Genomic DNA, 27,758 nt, shown 5'->3' on the forward strand with positions numbered 1-27,758 from the left:
ACAAAATCGTGTGAGTTGTTAGAGATTATTTGGTTGTTTGGGGTTGCCTAGGATACTTACTTGTTTTTCACCAACCCACACATCCTCTATGTTCCTAATAAAGCTTTTGGAGTCTGCTGGGCTTTTTAAGGCTCTCTCTACTCTCTCTCTATGACTTCACCATATCATTAAAATCTGAAGTTCTTTAGCATAATTTAATAGTATTAGAAAGATTTGTAACCGTATCCAAGGATATGAATTTGTTTGTTGTAACAACTGCCTGAACAGTCCAAAAAGCCCTTCAAAGAAAGAAACACACCATGTCAAATTTTCAGTAGTTTTATTGAAAAATGCCTCTTTTGTTTCAGAAATAAATAATATAAGGCAGTGAAATTCACAATCTGCAGTTAAAATATAAAAGCAGCAATTCTATGTTCATAGTCTTGCAAACATTTTCCAACTGCTTTTGATAACTAAGAAACATTATGTTCTGGGGGGAAGTTCATACTAAATATACAACACAAACATGCAATTCCATCTCTGCAGAATGATCTGCAATTTGGCATAAATGTTAGTGTGTCTAGAACAAGGTGATTTAAGGCGATATGGAATTGTATCCAATTTGATACAATAACTTCAGCTACATGGCTTTAGGTCTGTGGTTGTCCAGGGAGATGCATGAGAGAGGTCTAGGCCCTAAAGTGTAGCAGAAGAGAGAAGGGGAGGATTAGAGGTTGTCGCTGCTGCCGCTTGTCCTGTGCAATTTTGGGAGGGAATTAACTTGAATTGTGGAGTAACTCGTTGCAGGTAAATGCTGGGGAAAATAATCTGCTCTCTGGAAATGCACAGTGGTGCTGGGTTCCAGGACCTACTGTTTAACCTAAGCACTTCGCTGAAGCTACCCCTCAGGGCACCTTCTCTCTGAGCAGCTTCAGTGAGCAAAGCATTCTGTAAGCGTGTGGAGGCTGAGGCAGGCATGTCTGTGGGCTGCGTGCTGTGAGCTGGGGTCCTGCAGATATGACGCTCTCTGCAGTCAGATAGGTACCCGTGGGTGAAGCAACGCCGAAGAAACATCACAGAAAAGTGGCACACTGCTCTCTCCACCCCAATGCGACCCCCAACCTCCCAACCGCGCTCAGGCCCACCCGGGACCCAGACGCGGCTCCACCGGCTCATCGGCACCGTAGTCTTCCTCGTAGTCTGCAGTCCGTTCGGGCTCCACCGGCGGGACGAAGGGCTGGCGCTCAGGCAGGTAGCCCTCCGGCACGAACGGCTCTGCGCGACCAACAGTAGGGTTACCGCATATCGGCATGATGGGGACAGGGCCCAGCCCCAGCCCCTGACCCCGTGGAGGACACCCGGCTCAGCCCAAGACCACAGACAGATGACAGTGCTCTGGTCACGTCCCTCCGCAGAGAGAATTTGGAGATCAAATAATGAAATGGCACTTCTTAAAGAAACCTTCAAAGATCCAGCAGTAAACACAATCATTGCACAAATACCTGGGAAGGGTAAGAGCTGGGCCAAGGACCTCAAAGGCAGAGAACCAAGGCGGGTGCTCACACACCCCCTCCAGCCAAAGAACAACTGGGAAGAGGAGGAAGAGGACAACGACAGAGGGGGGAGGAAGAAGGTGAGGAGGAGGAGAAGGAGGAGGAAGACAGAGTTCTAATGGTTCCTGGGAACCGAAGTCTGGAGGTGAAAAGCAACTGTCACCAGGTAACATACAGTACATGACATTTCCTGTGGCCTCCCCCACAGACTGAGTCACAGCTAGTGGGTGAAGGACACTAGGCACTACAGCGAAAAAGGGAAAGGACAGTTTTAAAATTTTGTTTTGTGAAAATCGAAGTTACAAAACCCAAATGAGAGTACACATACAGGAAAAAAAAAAAAAAAACACTGAAAGTCGCCAGCCCTGAATCAGCCACATTGCATCGCTCACAAGCAAGGCAGGAGGAGGTGGCACTGGATGTTATTCCAGCACAGAGCTCGCAGCCAGCAGCTTTGATGCAGAAGCTTCTGAGAACTGTTAAGTAATTTTAGTGGACAGGATCACATACGAACCATTTACAAGCCACATTAGTTTATTATTTACATGAGACACCTCTCTTCAACCAGGTTAATTGCTTTTCTTAGAATGGCATCGTCTCCTCCGCTGGTTAGTAGTTTTATTATGCACCTCTTTCACAAGGGAAGCTCATCATGGCTTTGTGTTTGAACTTTAAAAAAAAAATATTTTCTGCATTATTACTGAAATGCATCAGACTGACACCACTGTTCTTGTCTCGTTCAAGTTAGTATAAAGAGTCCACCCTCCTTTATGATGTTGACCTGGCTCGTTAACCATATCTGTGGTGAGATTTCCAGACAGACTCATTTTCTAATAAGCACGTGCGCAAAACATCTCAGAAACAGGATTTTCATGTATTCAAACTGTAAGCAGCACTGGCGACTTAGAAAATTTGTTAGCCGGAACCTGAAACAGGTCAAAGATGATAGTTTTTAAAAGTTGAATTACTATGCAAAAAATATATACACATCCATCTACGTTTGTAATGGTTAAAGTATATACATATATATCCATATATTTTCATTTTTTCACACACATGCCTAAGGCAGTGGTAATTAAAATTTACTTTGTGAAAAATTGAATGGTAATTGTGCAAAATGAGTTGCATATGAAATATACAGTAAGATTCATTATGTCTTTTGGTCATAGGTATACACATAAATATATAGATATATAGATATTTAGATATTCAGCTACTCATGCACTACTTGCTAGGAGCAAACCATATCAAACAGCAGTATCATTTTTTAAATTGGCAAGATGCTTCAGAGTGCACTAATGGAAAAGTCACGATTAACCATAGCATTACTGCCTGACAGCCCCGCACACATCTCTCTGGTCCTCACATTCCCCAAAGTCAGGCAGAAGAGACTCTGTCTTCTATAAATGCCAAAGAGTAGAATTTCATTAACAACCCTTTAGAAAGAATTAAGTCTAAAATTTTAATAAGTATGAATTCCATAGAGGATGAATTTTTCATTTGCCTGCACTATGTTATTAATCTATTCTGAACATTCTATAATTCTATTTGACAAATCCCCATTCCTTTCAGATAAAAAAAAAAAAAAAACCTTAACTGGTAACATTCCTTGACTTCCCAGAAAAAATAAGAAGAGATTTATGATGTGATTTGATAAGTGTAGAAATACAAGAAGAGAAAATACTGAAATCATTTAAGTCCTAACAATGAAATAGTGTTTTGTGCTTCAGAAGACAGATAGCACTATTAATATATAAACAAAATACAAAACTAAAGAGTTGGTATCTTTCAGAAATCCTTAAATCAATCTTCCTACACTTCCATAAAGGTTCTTTAGCTGGCTTTGGGTTCCTACAATGGCAACAACGTACCTGGATAGCCTTGCCCGTTGTATGGTATGCTGGCACACTGGGATGAATCACAGTATCCAGGAGGACCCGGAGGCCCTCGGATACCTGAGTTTCCAGGTCGACCAGGTGGCCCAGGAGGACCTCTTGAACCTGTGGACCCTGGTGGACCTGTTCTGGATTCTCCTTGAGGACCTGGTGTGGAGTTAAAATAATTTTTCCCAGGTTAAATATACTTCATGACACCACCAGTGACATCTTCAATGGCACTGTGCCATAGCAAGACTAGACTACTCACAGCCATATGGTAGGAAATTGTGTCCTTATGACATCCCCAGATGAGTGAAAGGAACTTTCTCGGAAAGTATGTGAAAGCATGTGTAACTCATCAATACGCAGTGTCAGAAATCTACTTTAACATTCTTGCTAAGGGGATACTGACTGAGCAGGAAGTCAGCCAAACATATAAGGGAGTTCTGTGATTTGCTCCTGTGTCACAGAAATGGGAGGATTTGAAAAACTCAGCATCCATGCGACCACCATGAAGACATGGGTACACACCCCTCATCTCCAGACTACCTGAAGTGAGCAGTGTTATTGTTGCATCAAGTGATGCTTAGTTAGGATTAATATAAATGTAAGGATTTACCCATTAGACTGGCCTTGGTTGCAAGGGGTCTTACAGATCTTAAAGAAAAACATTGCTTTCAACCTAACAAAGTGCATAAAAAAGTGGACAATTGTTATTTCTTTGCAAAATATTATTTAAAAAGCCATAAAGGAAATTTTGCAATGTGTCAAAAATTTTAATGTATTTTTTCACCAACTAGCCCCGTATTGAAATCTACTAGAAGAAACAAGAAATGCCCCTATCCTTAAAGAATTATGAAGCCAAACAAAACACATAGAAATTCCCTAAAAGCAAAAATAGTAACCCTCTTTCACTAATGCTCACCTATTAAAGTTACGGTAAATGTCTAACAGAACACATTCATTTTTTGAACAAATGGAACATGAAAATCATCTATTAAAAACATACCATGATGGTATGGATACCCCAACCTACGTGACATGAAATGTGGCTGACTTGGAGACTGGTGTTCTCTTTCTACTTTACCTGTTTAATGACTGGCAAACCTACCTGGGGGACCAGGCAGCCCTCGAGGTCCTGGGGAGCCGGTGCCTCTCTCACCCTTCTCTCCTGGCAAGCCTAAGGAAAGGCAAGAAGAGAACGCACAGGACAAGATTATCTGCAGACATGCAGCTTGTGTCTGAAATGACAGTGCTCAATATGAGTGATTCATTTGCTTAGTGAAAGCAGAAACTAATTTTTCACAGAAGTTCACTCTTACAGCCAAATTCACTCTAGATATATGCGTAATTCCAGATTCATGGCGAAGCAACAAGTCTGGCTACAAGTCAGGGTGAAAATTATTTAAAGGAAACAAATGTCTAATATATTTTAAATAGTAATTAAGAACAGAAATCTTAAATAAATAGTTATGGCATATGGAAGACAACCTTAAAGGGATCTTGTCTTTAGTAGTTCTTTTGTATGGCATCCAAACCATCAAATTATAGAAATATCTAAATTTTGTCTTAAATATTAACTACCTCTTTGACCAAGGTGGCCTTTACTGTCCTGAACCATCTAGTATAAGAAAACTCTATTTTTATCTTTTGCTTCATTGCACTTGCCTCCTGTGAAATTAAAGTCAAACAAACATACAAGACCTGCCAGGCCCTGAGTAAAGGAACAGAAAGGTTCTGGGTCTGAAACTATAGGAATGTTCATATGAATTCCATTTCTGTTCAACTCTTGTCATAATCGCGGCAAGATTTTAGTGTGTTTTACTTTGCCAAGATTCAGTCTTTTTCTCTAACAAGAAAAATGGGGCCAGAGATTTAGCTCAGTGGCATAAACGCCTGTCCGGCAAGTGCAAGGTCATGAGTTCGATCCCCAGTACCAAAAAAGAAAAAGTCAGAAAATGGCAACATCTTCATTGAGATCTCAGAAAATCACCCCAGTTTCTAAGATCCAGGCCTTGCTCGCTTAGAAGAGTCAAATGGAATCAAATGACTGGACAAGCAGTTCTTTGTGGACTGCCCAAACAAGACAAGGGAAAGTAGTTACCTGAACTGGATCCTACACTTCCAGGCTTCTCCCTTCATATCTGTGTAGCAACCACAAATGCCTACCTCGTTCCCCAGGGGGCCCCTGCATCCCTGGCGTGCCTGGAAAGCCCGGTCGTCCCCCAGGCCCTGGTTCTCCTCTGGCTCCCACGCTGCCAGGTGGCCCTGGAGGACCTGGTGGGCCTGGCTGATTACGGTTGGAGTGGTAATCATTTGGAATCTGATTCAGCATCTGATTGAATCTGTTCATTTGACCTGCAAATAGAAATGAGGCTTGTGAGTAAGAAGCTCAATAGGGAGGGCTGAGAAGTGAAGTCACTTTGCCTTAACATGTAGTGAAATCCATTTCCATGCCTTTTCTCTATTTCTCTATTCTATGATCAGCATCCCAAAAACAAAAGAAGACACTCCAGCCACAAAGGATTGGATCCCTGATAAACAATTTGCTCCAAAGGCTGACCTATCAACCAAGAGCCTTACAATGAGTATCACAGAGTTGCTAAAGTTTAGAGTGGCTCTAAAATCATCTTGAGGGACACCAAATAATGTGGCTCAAAACAATCCTTTTTAAATTAAGAAACTGTTTCATTTTTGTATGTACCTAAGGCAATAATAATCACATTTGGGTACAAACTGGAATCACTTGTGGATATGTTGGAAAATACCCATCTCTGGGCCCCCCCTCCAAAGACAGTGACCCATCAGCTTGAGGGCACATCCTACAAACTCATTTCTAACAAACAACAGAGGTGATTTTAAGACAAGTGTTCCTATGGAGGGCCTTTGAGAAACACTGATCAAAACTTCTTCAGGGAGTGGCCTTGAGTATAAGGCTCACACCCAGTCTGCAGGCACTGGACATTATTTTTAATAGATCGCATAGAGTAAGAAGAATCTGTGAAAAATAAGGAGCTGAAAGGTCCTTGCCAAAGCTGACTTTCTAAGACCAAATTCATTATGGTGGTTCTCCTTTCTTTACATCATAAAACCACTTAAAAGTCATAACTTAAAGGACCCAGTGACTTGGTACTTAAAAAGTTTGCTACTTCCCACTATACCCTGATGAAACATTAAAAAATCCTACTAAGGAAGGTCCCTTTTAAGCTCCCTTTTAAAGTATGATTTTGTATCAGATTGAATGTAAACATAACAGGCCATTATATTGCCTTGGGTTATTTTTTTACATCAGCAACAATCTTGAAACTATCATTAGCTTTGTAGAATTAGATTAGGAAAATAAAAACACAGTACAAAAACAAGTGCTCACCAAGAAAAAAATAGAAACATAAATTTTAGAAATGTTATGACTCAAACTCTGCTTTTCCCTGCAATTAACTTAAAAATCATTTGTGCAGTAAAAAGAAAGGAAACCTTACCATGTATCAGCTGTTCACAGACTTGTCTCGCAACTGCTCGCATCATATTCTGAGAAGCAATGTCACCCTGGTTCATTAAACCAAGAGACTTGTCAGCACATATAGCTTCAGACTTCAATAGTTAACACAAAAAATAAATATAAGTCAAATGTTAAGACATACATACCCTATCACCTTTTTCTCCTTTTAATCCAGATGGGCCCTGAAATACAGGAATTTTATGTATCACAAACTGACAGACATGATCTAAGAGTCCTGTCGTCAAGTGAACTAACAAAATGATATGTCACATTTATATCCATGTTACTCACACTTTGCTTTGCTCTTGATTGTATTCTAACCTCCTCAGCTCTCACAAAAACACATGCCCTCCAAAATACTATTCAGATGTAAATTTTACAGCCACTGCTGGAAAAGTTACGTGCCATGCATGCATCTTATTTTTTTTTTTTTGTCTTTTTCCTTTTTATGGGTACCAGGGATCGAACTCACGACCGCCTGCTTGCAAGGCAGGTGCTTATGCCGCTGAGCTAAATCCCCAGCCCCTGTGCATACATCTTATAATGCCTGGGCACTGCAGGGCTGCAGCAAATATACAAATGAAGATTAAACTTGTACCATCAAACTCCACAGATTTAGCTCACCTGATTATCATAGAATATCTAGGAAGCTAGTCTCCACTCAGCTCCACTAAGAGCCAGTGGGCTTTTGTCAGTCCCCTTGCTAAATATGTATCTGAATTCTGGGGAGTTTTTGTGCAGCAGGTGGAAAGGAAACTGGGTATCCTCCTTATTAAATAATCCAAATGACCTCACTTCCAAACACAACCACTGAGTCTTTGTCTCTACTCAGTCACAGGCATCTCCCTGGCCACGAGAGATGTTGGGGAAAGATTTTAAGTGCGAGAAGCTTCTTTCAGACTGACAACAGAAGGAGCATCCAAACCACTGACAAATTTGATATTCAGATAGTGTCTCAAAGTAAACCACCTCTTACCATCTCCATGGAAACCCTTGGGATCCAAACCAAGACTCTTACCTTAGCCATGCCAGTGTCCTGCTTCCATTCGCCCCTCCATAGTTATCCACACAGAAGCCGGAATGAATTTTTCAGAGTGAAAAACTAGATCATGTCGCTCCTCTAGCTCAATGAGTTTCCAGCCCCACTTAGAACCAAGTAAAAATTCCCTATCATGGGTCAGATTGTCCCATGGTCACTCATGACCTTGCCCTTTGTCTTTCTCATCTGAGTCCCCATACCTTCAGGTGGCCTTGCTTCCTGGATATTTCTTTCATCCCTCAAGCTTACTTCTTGCACAGGCCATCAAGTCATGCTATTCCCTCTGCCTGAACAATACTCAGGTCTAACAATTTTCTCCTCCCTTATTCCAGCGATGCCTCTTGGAGAGGTTCCCCAGCTACACCTACGATGTCTGGAACAGCTGCTATTTCTCCACAACACATGGCAGCCCTGTGTTGCATTTTTTGTTCCTTCCAACCACCTGTCATCTCTCACCCTGGACACTGTATTATTCATTGACACTGTGCTCGCCCTCATCACCCTCCACAGCCTCTGTGAAGGCAAGGACTTGTCTTGTCTGCTGCTCCATATCAAATTACAGTTAGCACAAGGAAAATTCGAGTTTACTATTCCATTGCCAAAAACATTAGATGTTTGTGGAAACACCAATATTATTTAATTTTGGAGGTGTTTTGCAAATTGCAGGGATTTTTTTTATATTGGCTATATTTTGACATTTTTCTAATATGTTTAAATGTATGGGTACTCTGAAGTTGTCCTTTTATGTGTGATTTGCAGAAGTTATTCTTATTGTCAGTGTTGAGAGATCATATTTGAACTAAAAGCTGCAGGTGCTGCTTTCAGGCATGTGGCAGCATCAACTATATATATGAGTTGTAGCTAAAATAAATATATACAAATAAGGTAAAGTGTGTAAAGAATATAAAGCCCAATAATCATTATAAATATTTGTGGGCATTTTAGAAACTTTAAATTCAGTTTTGGAGACACTAATTTGAAATTTTAATATGTAAAATATTAGCTCAATTTTAAACCAAAATACCTGAGTAAAAGAAATTTAAATTGGGTGTAAATTGTGGAACTCTAAAAAGTTAAATGACCAACTAAAGTTAACAAATCCTTTATAATGCCCAAAGCTGTGACTTTAGGATAGACTCAATAAATGCTTCAAACTCATCTACAACAGACAGAACCTACACATGTCTCAGCCCTGCAGTTCTCTTGGCTTCTGCATGCAGGAAAAGTAAAGCAGGCGGATAAGCAAGTCATCCACTTACTGGTCGGCCGTGGTCTCCGGGTTTTCCTGGCTTCCCACTCGGTCCTGCGACGCCCGGAGAGCCAGGGGTTCCCTAAAGCACAGGTCAACAACCGAAATGTTATGACCAAGAGAAAATCCTGCCACAGTAGACTAGGTGACTGTAGCCAGGTTTAAAAACTTTTGAAGGAAACAACATACAATCACACATTAAGGGAAAAGTAAAACCAAATTTTAAGCTAAGTCGAAAGGAAAAGAAATCTTGAAAATTTCAGTTCAACTTTTATGGATTGTGCAGTTCTAAAATACATCTGGAGATAAGCTCAAAAATACCTGTGCATTTATCATCAGTTTCACAATTTACGGACTCTGATCCCAGTACATTAGTACACCAAGTGAATCTGCAGAAAGCAATTCCTATTTTGTAGACTGCTTCTACGTCAAAGTCAGAAAACTCTCCTAACGTCAGGAATTGAACTGTGCTGTAAGCACAATGGAGGCCTTTTTCTCTGTCTTCTGACAATCTTGCTCACAGCCTAGAAATTCCTTTTCTTCTTAGACACGTCTCCCTACTTCTGCTCTCTCCCATCACATCTGTATCCACAATCTTCACCCCACCAAACCAAAGAATTTCTCCCTCTGGCTTTCAACACAACTTCCAGACATTTTAATCATATTTTCAGCAGAGTGTGTGTAATATGCAATAGCCAATACATTGTGCCTAAATTTTTCTTAAAATGGAACCATCAGATTTTGTAAAACAGCACTTGGTTCCATTGACCATGCAAATTTTAAGCTCTACAGTAGATACATAAAATGAAAGTTTACTATGCACTTAAACCACCTTTGCCTGAAAACATAGATATGAAGCATAAATGATAAAATTACTATAATGTATGTCCTCAAATGTTAATACTACCATATAGACATGGTGAGTATTCATCACTTCAAACAATTTACTTGTGGTCTCCCCTGAATGCAGACAACACCAATGCCAGTTTCACAATCACTAGCTTCAATAATTTCCTCACAGATCTTGATTAGAAGACTCTTTGTTCTAGTTGTGGATAAAACTTACTTCCTCAGAATGACTGATGGTTGCTCACTAATAAGCGTCTTTGATAGTCAAATAGCATAGCCCCAGAGTCTTAGAATTCTTGACCAAGAGGCAGCCACAGAGGTCACTTGATACGAGGCATTCACTAGCCAGTGGATAAATTAGTTCAGGATTTTTTTTCAAACATAATTTGATGAAACACAAAGACTGTATTTTGACACATCTGTTTTCTAGCAGGCTTCTATTCAGCAAAATGAAAACAAATGCCTCCCTTGACATTAGTACCCCTCCAACACAGATGGAATGTGCCTCAAATCAAGCTCTCTGGCTTTTCTCCACCAAAGTGGAAGTGTAAAGGAAGGGTAGGGGAACAGGGGGAAAACACAAGTCATTCACTTCTTACCGGGGGCCCAGGAGGGCCCCTGGGGCCCATTGCACCATCTTTTCCAGTGAAGCCCTATTGTAAAAATAAAATTGATTACAGATTAGGGAAGCAGTGATCAAATGAAAGAAAAAGATGCTCAAGTCACTAAGGGTAAAAAGGATAGTGAGAAGAATCTGTCTCAATTTGTTGTCAGAAAGATAAGCTTTCAACACAAAGACACATACAGCCCCACCCCTCAAAAAATCACTCCTATTTACCTCAAGCTTTTTACTAATTTCTATGCTCATTCATTTGTGTATTTATAAATAAAGCTATTTTTAAAGCCAAACTAATCTCCTCTGAAGAAGGAATTTCCTTTCATGAAGATACTGATTTTTGCTTTTGCAAGAGTATAAAGGAGGCTAAGGAAAGATTGATCCATCCTACCAAGAAGTTACCCTCCACAAAGTGGCCCAAGAAGGGTCAGAGTGGCGTGACAGAAATGGTGCTGAGAAAACATCACACAGGATGCAGAAGAGTCATGCTTGGAAAACCCTTTTCTTCATTTATGGAGCAGCTGTGAGCCTGCAGGTGCAGGAGAGTTTGTCTCCACTCTTGGGAATGTGTCTCCTCCCCAAAGAGAAACAAGGCTGTCTTACCTGCTCTGTACCCAAAGAAAAGTAAACTTGGTCTTCAGGGCAAGCAGTTCAACTTCCCAGCTACCCTTCCCTCCTCATCTCATGCAAAAAAACGCAGTCTGCATCTGTATCCCTCAGGAAGAGAACAGAGCAGTCCCGACCACCAACAGACTCTTTGGCCCCTGCACAAGCTTTAGCTGTAACATTTTTTCCCCTTTTCCTGCACAGTGCCAGATGCCCTCTGCTATCAAGTTAGCTTTCATGCCAACTGCAGGCCTCTGAAGCCCACCTAGGCCTTCTGAGTCAGGTCCTGTTTATGGTTGTCGCATTATTCAGTCAAAGGAGGCTTTTTTCTCATTTTCTGCAGAGGAGCGTGACCATTCCACTCATATGCTTGCATTCTAACCAGTATCAGAATTATGTAAGTTCCTAGCTAGTATCCATACTTCTTAGAACTCCAATGATTTTACTGTAGAAGTTTAAATCAGATCTTTAAAGTTTGTTAGAAACTTTCCACTATCCCTTCACCAAAAAATCTTTATGGAAATGTACAGGAAAAAGATTTCCAAACTGCAAAGAAGGACTATGTTGCAGGAGGCACTACCAGCCTTGGGTCAGCCCATCACTTCTGGGTTGTAGGATTTTTAATGCCACCCTTTCATTTTCACTATTGTCTTTTATTATAAAAATAATTTTTTAAAAAATAGAATTGTCAATTTCCTATTGTTATGAAATTCTCTGTCATTCTTTTTATTGATTTTTCTCAAACAAACAAAAAAAAAAAAGGAAGTACCACTCTCAAAAAATAACAAGATTGTCCTGGTCAGTACTACCTACAGGTTTCTGATCTGAGACTAAGACTGTAATTGTTCCTTGACCTCCCCACTCAAGTCCTACTTCCAAACTCAAAAGGAACCACAGGAGTGAATAAGGTTTACTGGCTTATCATCTACCTTTTTTTTTGTAATCCAGAAAAATCTTTCACGCCTCTGAATGACCTCCTCTCTATTATGCTGCCTCAGAGATGTTAAGATTATCACATCAACATGTTTCAAGATAGCTATCATGTCTCTGGCATCTGCAGATACTGTCCCTACTTGTGTAATAATAGAATTGGTCAAAATACAGATGAATCTCAGACTATTATCTCAACCATGAAATACTAAAAGGCCTTTGGTTTTGTTTATTTTGTTTTCTGTTCTTTCAAGTAGTTCTAAAAGGTCTAGGCTATTCTTACTGAAGCCTCATGGTCTCCTGTGGAACCAAATGTTTCCATAAGACTGATGAACACAGTGCAGAAGTCATGGTCACTGAGATTCTTATTCCTTTGTCCAGAAGAGACTGAGTTCTCCCAGCTCCTCCTAAGTCAAGGAGAACTGCCACAGCTGAACAGAATACTTCCCGAACACCAGCTTTCTACCCATCATCAAAGTCTTAGGAATGGCTTGGGAAGTCAAAAACAGAATGCCCAAACTTCGTAGAAAATATCAGGGAAGGCAAAGATTCTCTCCCAGTACATAAAACCTACCTTACAATAAATATTTTAATTTTAGGATTTAAAACAATTTGCTAAGGTTCTAAATTCTTTCTAATCAACAAAAATTCCTATTTTTGGACTTCTTTTTCCAAATCTAGCAAAACTTTTTTAAGTGCCCCAAGTTAAAATTTTGCTTAGATTCCCATCAATTTGTTTCATAGAGCTCAACTTGGAGCCGATATTGAGTACTCCACTAATATTATCTTTGTGGCTTTCCACAACATACTTGAACTCTGTGTTTGCACCCATGTGGACTGCATTGTGGAGGGTTCTTAACTGACAAGCTACAGTATGATATCATTTCCAACACTGCTATATCCTGGAGCCCTAGAAAACTTACTCTGTCTCCTGGAGGTCCAATTGGTCCTGGTGGGCCAGGTAATCCTGGGGTACCCTACACAGAAAGAAAGAAATAATAAAAACGCTCTAATACATTACCTGTATGTGAAAGAATTCTAGTTATTCTCCAAAATGTTTTCCTAAAAATAAAGTTCAAGAGACTCTGAGAAGAAACAAGGAAACCAGAACCAAGCACTGTGCCCAGCATACAGTTATTTGGTTAATGCACAGATGCAAACAGAAAGACTAAAATCAAGTATAAAACAGAAATGACGCACAACAAACATCAGGCCCTGCTGTGCTTCTGAACCCTGGTTCACCTTTCGAATCAGCTCAAAGACAACTTTCAAACAATGTGGGACTGGTCAACAACTCACCGTCCGGCCTGGGAGTCCTGGCTCGCCAGCATCACCCTTCATCCCTTGGCGACCCTAGAGGAAGCAATGAAAAGACAGTTTTCAGACACTGCACGAGATGAAGTACAAAGGAAAGAGACGTCACTTAGGACGCTCCTATCACATCATAGATCCTATGGAAAGCTCACAGATGGGGACATAAGAGAATTTCTGAAGGTACATGAATGAGCCATTTTTTGAATTTATGCTCATTTTTCAAACTACAAATGTTGCATGACTCTTGCCACTTACAAAGTTATGGGATAAATTTATGTAATCGTGGGCTAATATACCTTCATTGAAACTTTAGCATAGTGTAACACAAGAGGTAAATGCATTACTTACAAGAACATTTCTAAAACAACACATAATATCAATAATCACTTCTACACAGCTATCTATTAGTACATTTGTGATTTACATGTCTAAAATAACCATCATCGCAGCATATCACCTCTGTGACTAACCTTGGTGAATTCTCTGAGAAAATATTTGCGCTTGACAAAATACAGAAAAGGCTCCAATTAAGCTCAATTCTAATTGACTACAAAGAGCCTTTGTGCTTACTTGTTCTCCTGGGATAGAGAGTCCATTGGGTCCCTGTGGACCTGGAGGACCCTGGGGGCCTGGAGGACCTGTATCTCCACGAGGACCAGGAGGCCCCTACAAAACACAAGAAAAAGACAACCTTAAGTGAAGTGAAGCCCTCAGTGTAAACAGTCAGAATCCTGTTTTCACAATTCTAGGGCCTAATCCTATAATCTTCACAAAGATTTTAAACATCTATACATCTGTGAAAGCATTTACTCAAGCCACTCTTTCCTTCCTATACCATTCATTAAAAGAGAAACTGGAAAGTGCAATGAACTCACAAAAGCACTTAAATTCACATAAAGGTCCTATTAAAAGTAGACTTTTTGAAAGATAAAATACACTGAATACATTACATTCATATATTTATATTCATAGATTCATAAGAGTACAAAGCTCAAATCTCATCAGATCAGATTTACAGTATCCTCTATGCTCAGGAGATGTAATTCAGGACATGAATTCGTGAAACAGAGGAGATTATATCACCTAAGGCACTCTAAATCTGTGATCTGACTTGTTCACATCACATACCCTTTATTGGGAATTTGAATAAACAGACTACAACAGGTAGATGAACATTTAAATGAGTTTGAAAATATACTTACAATTGCCCCATTGAGACCTCTTTCACCTCGGGGACCTTTAGCACCTGGTCCTCCCTAAAATAGATAGAACACATTTTAATGTGAGTTTGAGAAAAGCAGAAAGAAGCTGATATATAAAAATTACTTCAAGGACTGTGCCGTCCAGATAATTAATACTTGCACAGCTACTAGTAAAATGTTGAAGTAAACATTTCATATCAGGCTGGGAAATACAGCTCAGTTGTCAAGCGGTTTTCTACCACATACAGGCCCAAAGTATGAGCCCAAGCATGGCAAAAAATCATGTTTTACAAATATGGTGAGAGAGAGGATTTCAAAACTCTGTGCATACAAAGTGTCTGGCATTTACCTTGCAAATTTGTAGCATAATTTGAAGTTCCCTTGAAAAGTGAGTATTCATCAAGAAAAACAAGTAAAAACTGAATATAGTAAGGAGAAGAAGGGGCTTGGAAATGATGTGAATTATAATCTTTAAGGAAAATCATATCCAAAAAGAAGGCTATCCAGAATCTCTCAGAACCTAGACATATACTTAAGTAACAGAAATTCAGAGATTACCAAATAAAGATAAAATAAATATGAGGGTGACACCCAGTAACATTACCTTGCAACTAGAAGGAAAAAATCTCTCAAAATATTGACATAGACAGGAGAGTTTGATTATACACATAAATCAGGTAAGCCACTGTTACGAAAATAAAAGATGATAATCACAGTGACATTTTGATTCTGTACATGCAAAAGTGCTCTATAATAATCTAAAATCAATGTAAATTATTTGCTGTCTCCCACATATAGTGAAATTTGGTGTTCTTGGAATCCTTGAGCTGCTCTCTTGCCGATGACTCGCTTTCTTAAAGGAAGTCGGTGGGGCTTAGACTAGAGCTGTCTCCTTTGTGCTCATCAAGTGGCCCTGGCCGGTCAGACGTTGGACTGCCTGGATCGAGAAGTTACACATTGATCCATGAGCTTTATCACAGAAATCATTACTGTCTCCCTTGGTCCTGTGAGTAGACTTGGTCTTAGCCTCCTCACTGAAGTTTTCTGTGTTCCAGTACTCTCATTCAGAGTTCATTTGTTTGTTTAGGTTTGCTTTGGTTGGTTTGATTTTTTTGATGCAGGGCTCACTATATAGCCAGGCCAGCCACAAACTCACAAGGGGGCACAGGCTGACTTCAAACTCACAATTCTCATGCCACAGCTTTCTGAATGCTGGGATTACAGGTATGTACCCTCATGCCCTCTTAACTCAGTTACATACACATGGGAATCACTTCCTCTATGGTATACACACAAGGAAGTATGCATATTCTAGGTTCTAAGCAAGTTGTGCTCGGGTCAACCTCTTAACAATGGCTCTTTCATTCACACAGATGACTTTTGGGAGATACAAGGTATTTTCAAAACTGTGTAATAATAGGTAGAAACCCAGATTTCTGTCTTTAAGAGAAGGCCAGCCAGTGTCATTGTTTCTGAGTAGCTGGATTAATGTGTCAAATACCAGAATCAAATTTCCTTCTTGATTTACTCCAGTTCAGATTTCTAATCATACTAAAAAGATGGCTACAGTTTAGCTTGCACTATCCTAGGAAGCATGGATGGAGACATCTTGTGAACTCCATACTGGCAAATAGATATTTACTCCAAAGATTCCAAAGTAAAAGGCCAATTTCAGTTTCCTTACTGCAGGGCCTGGGGGTCCTGGAGGTCCAACGCTGTCCTGGGTACATGTACAAGCATTTGGAAGAGCAGGGCATTTTGCTTCATCTCTCTGAAATTTTAAAAGAATATTTACCTAAGGATTCGGAGGGGGAAGACTTTCTACCCTTCCCTACACCACCCACATCTACAAGAAAGTCTGTTTCTTGACTTGAAAAAATAATTACTAATTGTCACTATTAACAGTCTTACAATGAAGCTTGGTTTCCTCCCTTCATCTCTTTTTTTATGTTTTATTTTAGGAAACCACACACAGCAAAGAAATGTTTTTGAGGCCACCAGGGTCACTGGTAACTTAATCCACTTTTCTATAAACCAGTGTTAAAGAAACGCTATATATCTTGAACATCAACTTCCACCTCATTCAGAAAAAATCCAAAACCCTTTCCAAGCTACATGTTCTGTGACCCAGTCCTATATCACCATGCCCATCTCACTGCCCGCTTTCACAGTGCTCCTGCCTCACAGATACGCATAGATGTGGAACCCACAAAAGACACGAGCTTTATATGTCTCTAGCTGTTAAATATTTTCTCTCCCGCCTTTCATCAGAATATCACTTTTTTCTCCTGTCACCCTGGCACACAAAATACATACTTGCTGACTCTAACAATGCACATTCATTTTGTGGGTCCATGCAGTTCTTTGATAAAATTCAATCCCATTCTCAGTGTTCAACTTTGCAAACACAGACCATCTCAAAAAGAAGTGTTATTTATGTCATCTAAAAAAATGCCAGCTATCCAGAATGGTGATTGTCCTATAAAGTGCTGATCTTTTATAAGCAGCAGGAAGGTTTTGCAGTAAGCATGTTTATCAGACACATTGGCTCAGCAGGACTTTTCTGATTGCTAGAGAGAACTTCCAGAGAAGTCTGGTGCATTCCTCACTTAGGAGGGAAGGTTACACAGGCGCTGGCCTGGGCTGTGGTTACTGAGGAACTCGCACACATTTGTGTTCCTTGGCTCCCATCCAAAAGGCAACTGCTGAGCGCTTTCCTCTCTCAGACCATCTGCACCACAAAAATTATCCCTGTTCCACCCCGCAGGCCCTTCTGCAGCACTCACTCTAGAGGGAATATCACAGCATCTGTCTCTGCTGGTCCACACAGGGCTGCAGACAATGTCAAAACTCTGGATTTGGAACTGCAAAGAAGCAACAGCAAAGTCAGCTAAATATGCACGAGAACCATTTCGTTTTAATGTTTCTGCATTTAACCTTTGTTGATTTCTCACACAAATCTTTAGGGGGAGAGCTTGAGAGCAATATGACCTTTTCTTCAAAAGGAAAGAACATAAAAATATACTCCTATGAGAGGCAGCCAAGTGAAGTGCGTGGGTGAAATTCTGACTCCTGATGGGTTTCTTTGGGTAAAATGAAACATTTTAATGAATTTTGTTTTTTTAAGAAAATATTAATTTTTATACTGAGATGACTTTGAAGCAATTTTTTTTTTTTTGTATTTTGTATTTTTACTGGTACCAGGGATCAAACTCACGACCACAGGCTTGCAAGGCAGATGCTTATGCCGCTGAGCTACATCCCAGCCCCTAACTTTTTTTTTTTTTTTTGTCTTTTTCTTTTTTTTATCGGTACCAGTGATGGAACTCATGACCACACACTTGCAAGGCAGGCACTTATGCTACTGAGCTAAATCCCCAGCTCCAACTTTGAAGCAATTTTTAAGATACAACTCTTAAAAGTAACATTAAAGAAACATTCCTCACTTAATCTAAATCGATTGCATTTTTATTTTAGAAATTATTACCTAGGGCCTGACTAATAACTTTTCTCTTGGTCTTCAATTTAACTTTTTCAATATAGCATATCCCTTCTTTCTACAATTTAAAAATACCACTCTTTTGAGCAAAAGGAAAGGGTTGTATAGACATAAGTATTCTTTAAAAAGAAAAACCTGATAGAATTGTTCTAGTTTTCTCATTAAGTCCAGTAGTCAACAAAAAGTTTGGGTCTTCATCTAAATCTTCAGCCCCAAGCTTTACATTTTTGAGTCTACAGCTCGATCACATGAACAGCACTGGCAGTCCCTGCCTTAAACTTTAGAGGAAGGTGTCAGTTGTCTGCCCAGCAACACTGATCCTTCTAGGACAGACCAGTGGCTGCTTGGTGACTGGACACCAGCTGCAGCCACAGCCATCCCTGGGGTCCACATTACAAATCTGCATTACTAATCATCATCTTTAAAGAAAAAAATGAGCATCTGTTTTAGCTTTCATTGGCTATGGTGGCAACTATTTGTGTTGTTTCTGACCAGCAAATTTGGTGGCTTAAAACTCAGTGAATAAAACAAAAATAAAACTCACTGGGCTATTTAGATAGTTTCAAGATTGTTCTTAATAAGAGGTACCAAGCAAGATAGAAATGCACTACTACTTACTGTGGCTGATTTCCTTTCGCCTTTAAGTAGTTTTCCAAGAATTTCATACCCATCAGTTGTGATATTTCCAGCTTCCTTGATGTCTTTTTCTACAATTTCATAGCAGTCAATGTAAATCTTAACACTTTTTGAAGTCACTACAATATGAACCTAAAACGATAATTTGTTTCCATTGTAAAATTTCTGCCAGAAAAATTAGCTGACTTCTGCATATCTCAGATCACAGATTCTTTTAAAAAGTATTTATGAAACCATTCTCAACCCAAATAGAGTCTTGGGCTAAAAACCCAAGAATCAAGTTGCAACGTGATGATGTCACTATTAACAGCAGGGAAATAGATAAACCAGAGAACCTCGCTAGGTCTGTTTCCATTGTCCTCACATGCAACCATCTTCCTTATTTTCCCACTATCTACTCTTAAAGAGATGACCAGAGATGATTAGCAAGTAAAACAACTTTGTAAACTATGAAGAACTGTCCAATCAGAGGCTAAAAAATCATTTACATATTATACTCAGTACAAAGGAACCTCAGATGTCTTCTATGCATTTTGTTAAATTGTTTGCTTTGTTATTTCCTAATGCCAACCAAAAATAATCAACATACCATATAAATATCTATCACAATAAAGAACTAATGTGTCCTCTTTAGTATTTAAATTCCAAGAATCAACTGAATTTAGGATCAAGCATTTTCTAAGGAGAGAATCTTATGTTGATTTATTTTGTGCCTGATACTGAGTACACACAGAATATTAAGAAATCTATTAATACAAATAATTAATAAGACATTTATACTTCAACAATATAAAGAATAGTTGTGGGTAGCTTTTGACTTTAAGGTTATATTCATAATTTCCACAGCACAAATTCTAAGCTCTTGATTACTTTGAAAAGTTTGAAAGTTAGAAGGAACAGATATTCTCTCAAATGTTCCAAATCAAGATGAAAAAGAACAATTTCAAAAGTTTTACTTTAAAACTAAATATTTTCCCATAAGGAACCACAGCAAAGCATTAGTTTATCAAATCTATGATAAATATGAATTGCATAATACTTTTACATGCATGTGATCCATACTTAGTGAACTTAAATGCCCATAGGGTAATCAACTAATGCTGTATTCAAGATGAACATCATACAAGCATTTTCAGGGTATGTATTGTCTACTAAGAATTAGAATTTTTATTGGCTCTTACATAAACAATCACAGAAGACTTGCAAAGTACGTGGAAAACCACACTATCCACAAAAATAATTTCAAAGTCAAACCCTCTTTAATTTGTATCAAAATCATTGCAAGTACATTTGTCATTCAATGCTAAGCATAAAGAAACATGCTATAAAAACATATTTGGCTGTAATGTACTCAGTGTGTTTTACTGTACTTTAAACCCTTGCAGTCACATCTTCCTCCTTAAGCCACTGTCATTGTACTAAGGGAAGTCAACTCAGGGTAGTCACCATCTAACTTTGTGTGTCACAGACTAAGAGAAGGATCCTCTTCCTTTCTCTTCTGGGCTCTGCTAATTCCTCAGACTATTTTTCACCCCCTCTAGTTCTTACCCTGACTGTGTATTTCCACATAGAGCTATTTCACCTCTTAACAATAGAGGGAGCCATGAAAAAAAAAAAGCTTTCAAGAGAATTCACAAGAAGTGATAAGTCACTGTCAGCCTAATTAAACTCTTAGCTATCCTCATTTTTTCAGGGATCCTTTGCCAACCATCTTCAATAATTTTCTGCTTTCAGAGTATTACTCCTTCTCACCCAAGAGAGTAAGAACTTCAGTCCAGGAAACAAAAAGTAAGAGTACTTAAATCCTTGGCTTGGTAAAAAACGTAAGAAGTTGGTAGCAACTGAAGTTAGTACTTGACTGATAAATGAGAGGAAGTTACAAGGATGTGGTGGGGTGTTGTATATCTGTAATGTGATAAGCAGCCAGACACACACAAAAATGCCCATAATGGATATATTAATTAGCTCAATTATGAAGATCATTTCATAATGTTTACATATATTAAAACACTTACTCTTATACGTTAAATAGATGCAATTTTTATACATCAATGACTTCCCAATAAAGTTGTTTAAAACAAAAATAATGAAGCCAGACATTGTAACACTGTCTGTAATCTTAGCACTCTGGAAGGCTGAGTGAGAAGGATTGACAATTTGAGCCCAGTCTGACAATTTAGCAACTTACAGAGACCCTGTCTCAAAACATTAAAAAAAAGAGGTCTGGATGTAGCTCAGTATAAAGACCCTGGGTTCAATCCCCAGTAGAACACACACATGAAAAATGAGATTAAGAAATGGAGAAGAAAAAAATAGTGAAAAAACAAAGAAGAATATAAAACAAAACAGATTAGGGAGGAAAAAAGGAAGGAAAGACTTTGGGAAAGACAGAGCTAGTAAAAAAAAAGAAGGATTATTATATAAAACCCAAGAATTCAAATAGCTTTTTGGGAAGACAGACAGTATAAAGAAGAAGAATTATCTTTTTTTTTTTTTTTTTTGTCTTTTTCTTTTTTATCGGTACCGGAGATCGAACTCACGACTGCCTGCTTGCAAAGCAGGTGCTTATGCCACTGAGCTAAATCCCCAGCCCTCAAGAAGAATTATCTTAATTTGTAATAATTTATAATTTAATTTATAATCAGAAACTTATCTTAATTTGTAATAATTACTATGACTATAGATCTTTGAAAAATACTATCTTTGGGGTTCAGTAAAACATTTCATAAAAGTTGGAAAGTTTTGTTTTTTGTCTTTTTTCATTTTTTTTTTATCGGTACCGGGGGTCGAACTCACAACCGCCTGCTTGCAAGGCAGGTGCTTATGCCGCTGAGCTAAACCCCCAGCCCCAAAAGTTGGAAAGTTTTAAATAGCTACTAATGGTTATCAGTTGTTTAGTAAGATTAGATTTTCAATATCTCCAATGGGTATGAAAAGAAAAGTATATAATACTTTCTCAACATGTTACTCAAATGTAACTTTAATAGGTGTAAAAAAAACTCTTTAAAACTTTGTCAAATTCAATGGCTGTTATCAGATAAGGATCAGTACAAGCCAATAACATTCTCCAAACTAGAATTTGCTTTTCCAATGAGGAATTTATTTTACTGCACTACATGGAAATCTAAAGTTTAATCTCAAGTAGAGATTTTTATTTTTTTCTTTCTTCCCATCTTGGTTAGCACCAAAGCCCACCTCGTAGTCTCTTTCAGCTACAAAGAGTCCTCTACCATCCTTATTAAGAAGCTGATTCATGAATTTAAAAAAATTCTGGGAAGAAACCAAGCTTCCTCAAAAGTAAAGGTAGAAATCATGCTGAACCTACTCAAGAAGAGGAAAGTTCTCCCATTGTACCTTAAGAATCAGATTGGACTGGAAATATTTGTATCTTGGGTATGTGGCTAATCTTTCTGCATGCATACCTGGAGAAATTTTAGATCATTTGTGCACTACCTGGTATTCTTGTTAACAAACCTAATACATGAAGTAATATTTAAAAGACTCCCTTTCATTTCTAATGCTCTATTTGTCAGTATTCTTGTCAATAATCATCTTTAGAAAAGTACCTGCTAGATGCTGATGTACAAAAAATATAAGATCACCAAGAGGAGCCAGTCCCCTAGAATGGCATTTTAGAGCATGCCATAAGAACTTTTAGAGAATTTTATGTAAAACTTAATCTTATAAACATTTATCTTAATTATTTTGATATTGATAATTTTTGGTCTGATAACATATCTTATTGCCATGTTTACAACTTTTCAATAAAAGAGAAAAAAGGCAAGGTTCTTATTCTCTGTAAAAAAAATATTGTCAATTAAAACATACTTCACTACATTACTAACTTCTCAAGTTAAATGACATAAAATTCTACAATACAACGGGAAGTAGAAAACCAAGTCAATGAAATCATATATACTACCTGATTCAAATTTCAAAATTATAAAAACATTAAAAATACATAAAATATTTAAAGTAGTTATCTCATGAGTAAAATCATTGTTTTATTTTTAGTTTTCTGGGGGGTTTTGTTTTATTTGTTTATTTTTTGAAACAAGATCTTGCTATATAGCTCAAGCTGGCCTTGATCTTATTATGCAGCTCAGGCTGGCCTTGACCTTGTAGCAATTCTCCTGCCTCAGCCTCCCAAATGCTGGGGTTCTGGATGTGTGCCACCACATCCAGTAAATTTTCTCTTTTGAATTAATCAAATTATATTAAAGGAGATTTTAAAGGCATAACCAGAATTCCACCAATTTAACGTGATATCTTATTAAATAATAAAAGAAATCAGTTTAAATTTTTAAATTGTGCTCAATAATCTTACATTTTTACCTTATGGAAACTTCCGTAAAATAAGGCCTTTACTTCATCTGTATCAAAGGTGACAGTTTGTACCTCGCCTCTTGTGTCCTTATTAAAGAATGATAAGGTCTTGCTAGAAGCTGCAATCAACACAAGATTATTATTAAATCACATGCATGGAAGACCTGTCCCTGCAAGTATGTGCAAACAATTCTTGTTGGAGAGAGTTCTTAAAAAATTCAGTAATGTTAGTGGTGATGAACTGCAATTAGACTGTTTACCAATGTATTGTATTTGAAAAACTTTAAGCATATATATATATATATATATATGTCTACTTGGTATATATATTGGTAAATATATCAAGTAAATATATTTTTTTCTAAAGAAAAAAGAGGGGGAAGAGGAAAAACATAACCAAAACTATGCATGCACATGCTTTAATACAGGATAAAAATTCTTACGATCTGCAATCACTCCAACTTGCGGTTTGTAGTCTCTGTCTGTAATTTGCCAAATTGCAAAGGGGTCGTTGGGTGTCTCTGGGAGAAGTCTAAACAGTAATATAATTGTGTAGGAAGGTGGGAGTCCATTTGGATGCACATCTCTGTTGGATAAAACAAAAGAAGCAAATAAAGAAAGTGACAACTTTTCTTCAGACTGAGAGGTTTTCAATCACAGTATGAGAAGTGTTAGAGGCTTTTATAACCTCTATCTTCACCACAGGAGAAAATTTTAGGAAACAAATCAAAACAACAATACTAAAGGCCCATTATATCAGCAGTAATAGATTATTTATAATTTGATACAATCACAAAAGTCTAGGAAGCTACCAAATAGTCTTTTATGCTACTGTTAGCAACTAATTCCCTCTGAACACACAGGGGATTAAAAAAGGATGCAATAACTTTGGGCTAATCAACGTTATAATGATAGACATCATGTGAAAGAAAGAATCTTACTGAATACAGTGTATTTAATTTTCAGTGTCACGGTTGTGAGATCATAGGTAAAATGCCTTGAGGTTTTGATTTCTCTCTCCCTATCATTAGCACTTTTTACACTTCCAAATTCCTCCCTGGAAATCAAATAAATCACCACTAAAAGTTTACATATTCTCCAAAATAAAACCAATTGTAAATGGTCAGTTGGACCATTTACATGTGTAAATGTTTAGTGCTGACAAACGGATGTGACTCAGTTAAAAGGAAATGCTTCTTGGCTCTAACGCTGTGAGACAAAATTCAGTCCTCTGGAAGTGTCCTTCCAGAGTTGAGTCAACCACTGTTTTTATAGAATCTTTGGCAGAAATGATGCTTTTCTGCCTACGACCATGTAACATATTCTCCCTGAATTTAGGAAAAAGGCCTAATCAACTCTGAGAGAAAAGAAGCTATTCCTCTCCAAATTTTGGCACAATGCTCAGCATTGTCTTTTGAACCCAACTACATCTCCAAGCCTTTTTTTTCATTTTTTAGTTTTAAACTGAGTCTAAGTTGGCCATGCTGGTCTCAAACCTACAATTCTCCTGCCTCCGCCTCCTGAGTAGTCATGATTACAGGCATACGCCTCCATATCCCAGTGCCGTATCACTAGTGCAATGCTATTTTGCTTCTCTGAATGTGCCCTGAGCAAGCTGGCATGATGCCTTTTGAATGTTCAAGAACTACTGTATCTCTGTAATGTTCCAAACTAAGAATAGCACTGTATTCCTCCCGTTTGCCTCATCTCTGATTCAGCCCAGTTATTTCTTCTTCCTTAATTAATACAAAAAATAGTAATAATTGGTTTGTGCATTTATGCTTCTTTCCTTTCAGTCAAAAGTGCTGACTCATGTGACAACAGTTGTCATAAGGCAAAATGCAGGAATCATATCTGGAGGTGACTGACAAGGATAAACACTGGATGTTAGGGTCCACTGTGAACCAGGGAGATTTAGGCCCTCACAGTGTGCTCAAACTCCACTATGACCCATGCCTTCCTCAAAGAAAGAAGCCTTATTTTTTAACAGTCTGACCTTTCCATCAGTTTCCCCCGTGCATTTCAAATTTCAGACACTGTTTCCTAACATTGTCCTGAGTCTCTGAAAGCGTTATTTCTTCTCCTTTTCTCTCCATAAATTGCCAAACGCGTATTTTTCAACACACACACTTTCACTGTAACGAATAAGAAATACATACCTCTGTCATTGTACCCAGGTGCAAACCCTCACAATGGGAAAGAATAACATGGAGGGAGCCCCAACAGATTTGCTGGCGCACCAGCCAATAAAAACCACAGCTGCCCGCTGACCCTGAGGAGCAAACCCGCAGCAGCCCTTCATTTCCCAGAGTCTGAAACACTAAAGGGAAAGCCTGTTCTCAGTCTGCGTTTCTTCCCTCCAGTCTGCTGCACCACGGGGGAGTGCTCAGAATAATAAACTGCCTTACTATTTTGACAACCTCCCTTAAAGAAGCACGACTACCACCCCAGCCTTAAATTCAGCTGGCCTGGGAATCTATCTTGCTGCCATGCCAGGTTGAGACTCTTGAGTCTGGGGACAGCGAGGCTTATGTACTAGTTTCCTAGTATTAGGAAACTGCTGCATAACTTAGTGAGAGATCATTAACCTAACTGCATTAAAGGAAATCGAACTAGGTGAGTCACTGACAATCCTGCAGTTCCAAGACGCCAGCAAGTCAGTGCTGATTCCAGGGACCCTCTTGCGTGCTGCAGGAAGAAGGAACACCTGTTTTCTCACTTACACGGTGGGTTGGTGCAAAAAGGCGTTTTTCTGCAGCCGGAAAGCTGAGTAGCTGGGGAAGGACCCCGACTCCAAAGAGACTCCTTGTACAGAAGCAAAACTCTTTTCTGTCAGGTTGTAAGCTTCAAGCATCTTAAAGCCTTTACACCAGGAAAGGAAAACTTAAGTCAGTGCATTTTAATGATCTTATTCTTTAAATCTTGAATAAATGAGCCCTAGAATACAAACACGTACCTGGTGAAGTGTATCCATCCAGATAAATGAGGGGGCAACCTGCAAAGAACAGTGGCTTTAAGTAGAACTCACAACACTCAAACACAGACACACAGGAAGTAGCAATGGATGCATGTCAAGACAAGAAACTGCTCTTCTAAAAAAATTAGCTTAGCAGTTTAACTTTTATAAGTTATTTTTTAAAGACTTCTTGTAGATAGAAAACATTGTTCTATTAACCAGTATAATACAGGTTTTCAAATTCTCTCCAGTCCACTTGGAAGTTTGCTATGTGTGAAAGAATAATAAAATGGAATTAAAGATGCAATTTTCATCTATAGTTCAGAAAACTTCTTTCCTGGAGAAACAGGTCAGAAAACTTCTCTTCCAGAGAATTTTAGATTTATGCAAAATTCATCCATCCCAGTTCTCTTCTCTGCTAGGCCTCTGTGTCTCCTGCTGGCTACCAAACATCACCTAATAGTTGACAAGTATGTAGCAGCCTTCATCCTTGACCTTGTAGAGCCAGGGGTACCACAGAGCCACTCTCTCCTGCAGATGTAAGCCAGGTTTCAGCATAAGCTGTCACAGTGAGCCACCAAATCTGTCTACTCCTGCCACCTTTAACCACAATTTTGAATTTTAACAATTGGAAGTATCACATTTGTAAAGCATAGCCCCACCTAGGATTAGATATCCTATCTGTCTGTCACCTATCTGTCTCCATAATCCAAGATTCTGGTGAGGAAGGATATAAATTGACTGAGTTCATCTTCAGTCCTCCACTCTAGTTTAAAAACTAAACCTGAAGTCTTGGCATAAGAAAAATTGAAAACCAACAGACCAAGATGAAACCCAGCCAAGTATCAGTGGTCCACATATGCACAAGCCTGAGTTTTCACTGTGGGAAGCCCAGTCCTAACAGAGCATTCCAATCGATTGCTAATAGCAAGAACCTTCACCTCACAAAAATGCTTCTGTACATGCAATTCTCAGCTGAAGATTAATTTACCAAATGGCACAGGCACTGGGAAAATGACCAAAGATATGTTTAAATGCTTTATCTCCATACAAGGAGTAATACATCTTCAAAGCTAAAAATGGGCTTCTGTTGAGTACGTCTTTAGCATAAGTTCAATGGAACAATGATTCATAAGATATGCAGATAATTCCCCAGGATTTATTTCAGCACAGACTTGATTCCATATAGAATGAGTAATTGTCTCTAAGCGAACATTTTTTCTAGATAAGTGAGACTGTGGATCTATGTTAACCAGGACTTACTGGAAGTGGCAGTTTCACAAACAAATGTAATGAGATTGTCCTCAATTTTCTCAAAAGATTCGAAGTCGTCCACGATGAACACATGCCGCTCGCTTGGTTTGCTGGCAATGTTGGCAAGCTCATTGTAGTCGACATCGGCCACACCAACCACAAAGACACTGAACCCTAAAAAAATAGCAGTGATTGTTAGAACAATTCAAAATAAACTCTTATGAGCAAGGATATTCTGTTTTCTCTGCATGTACAACAAATTTTTTTTATTTGCCATGAACTCTTCTTCATGGTTGAATATGCACCTTTTAATTGAATATGTACTTTTTCCAAGTCATCCTATTTCCTGGCTTGTAATAGTTAATTCACTGGAT

General features: G+C 38.6%; 1 protein-coding gene across 5 annotated transcripts in view; it reads right to left on the bottom strand.

Annotated features, from left to right (window-relative positions):
* Positions 1–899: 899 nt before the first annotated feature.
* Positions 900–27,758, bottom strand: part of Col12a1 (collagen type XII alpha 1 chain) — a 102,796-nt gene continuing 75,937 nt past the window's right edge. For 4 of the 5 annotated variants that reach the window (XM_063226899.1, XM_063226897.1, XM_063226896.1 and 1 more), the window contains 20 exons: positions 27,394–27,558; positions 26,131–26,169; positions 25,898–26,036; positions 23,618–23,760; positions 23,184–23,293; positions 18,831–18,980; positions 17,500–17,577; positions 16,398–16,484; positions 14,714–14,767; positions 14,082–14,177; positions 13,497–13,550; positions 13,121–13,174; positions 10,645–10,698; positions 9,207–9,278; positions 7,055–7,090; positions 6,889–6,955; positions 5,579–5,767; positions 4,521–4,589; positions 3,404–3,574; positions 900–1,254 (listed from right to left, as the gene is read on the bottom strand). In XM_063226899.1, coding sequence (XP_063082969.1) covers positions 1,115–1,254; positions 3,404–3,574; positions 4,521–4,589; positions 5,579–5,767; positions 6,889–6,955; positions 7,055–7,090; positions 9,207–9,278; positions 10,645–10,698; positions 13,121–13,174; positions 13,497–13,550; positions 14,082–14,177; positions 14,714–14,767; positions 16,398–16,484; positions 17,500–17,577; positions 18,831–18,980; positions 23,184–23,293; positions 23,618–23,760; positions 25,898–26,036; positions 26,131–26,169; positions 27,394–27,558 — 1,967 coding nt within the window. In that variant the 3' untranslated portion in view covers positions 900–1,114. Of the gene's footprint in view, positions 1,255–2,045; positions 2,459–3,403; positions 3,575–4,520; positions 4,590–5,578; positions 5,768–6,888; positions 6,956–7,054; positions 7,091–9,206; positions 9,279–10,644; positions 10,699–13,120; positions 13,175–13,496; positions 13,551–14,081; positions 14,178–14,713; positions 14,768–16,397; positions 16,485–17,499; positions 17,578–18,830; positions 18,981–23,183; positions 23,294–23,617; positions 23,761–25,897; positions 26,037–26,130; positions 26,170–27,393; positions 27,559–27,758 lie in introns of those variants that run through there. The other variant, XM_013141723.3, reaches the window with a different exon arrangement.

The sequence above is a fragment of the Cavia porcellus genome, unplaced genomic scaffold (assembly GCF_034190915.1).
Source record: "Cavia porcellus strain 051 isolate PalLab524CR breed Dunkin Hartley unplaced genomic scaffold, mCavPor4.1 scaffold_16, whole genome shotgun sequence".
Classification (NCBI taxonomy): Eukaryota; Metazoa; Chordata; class Mammalia; order Rodentia; family Caviidae; genus Cavia; species Cavia porcellus.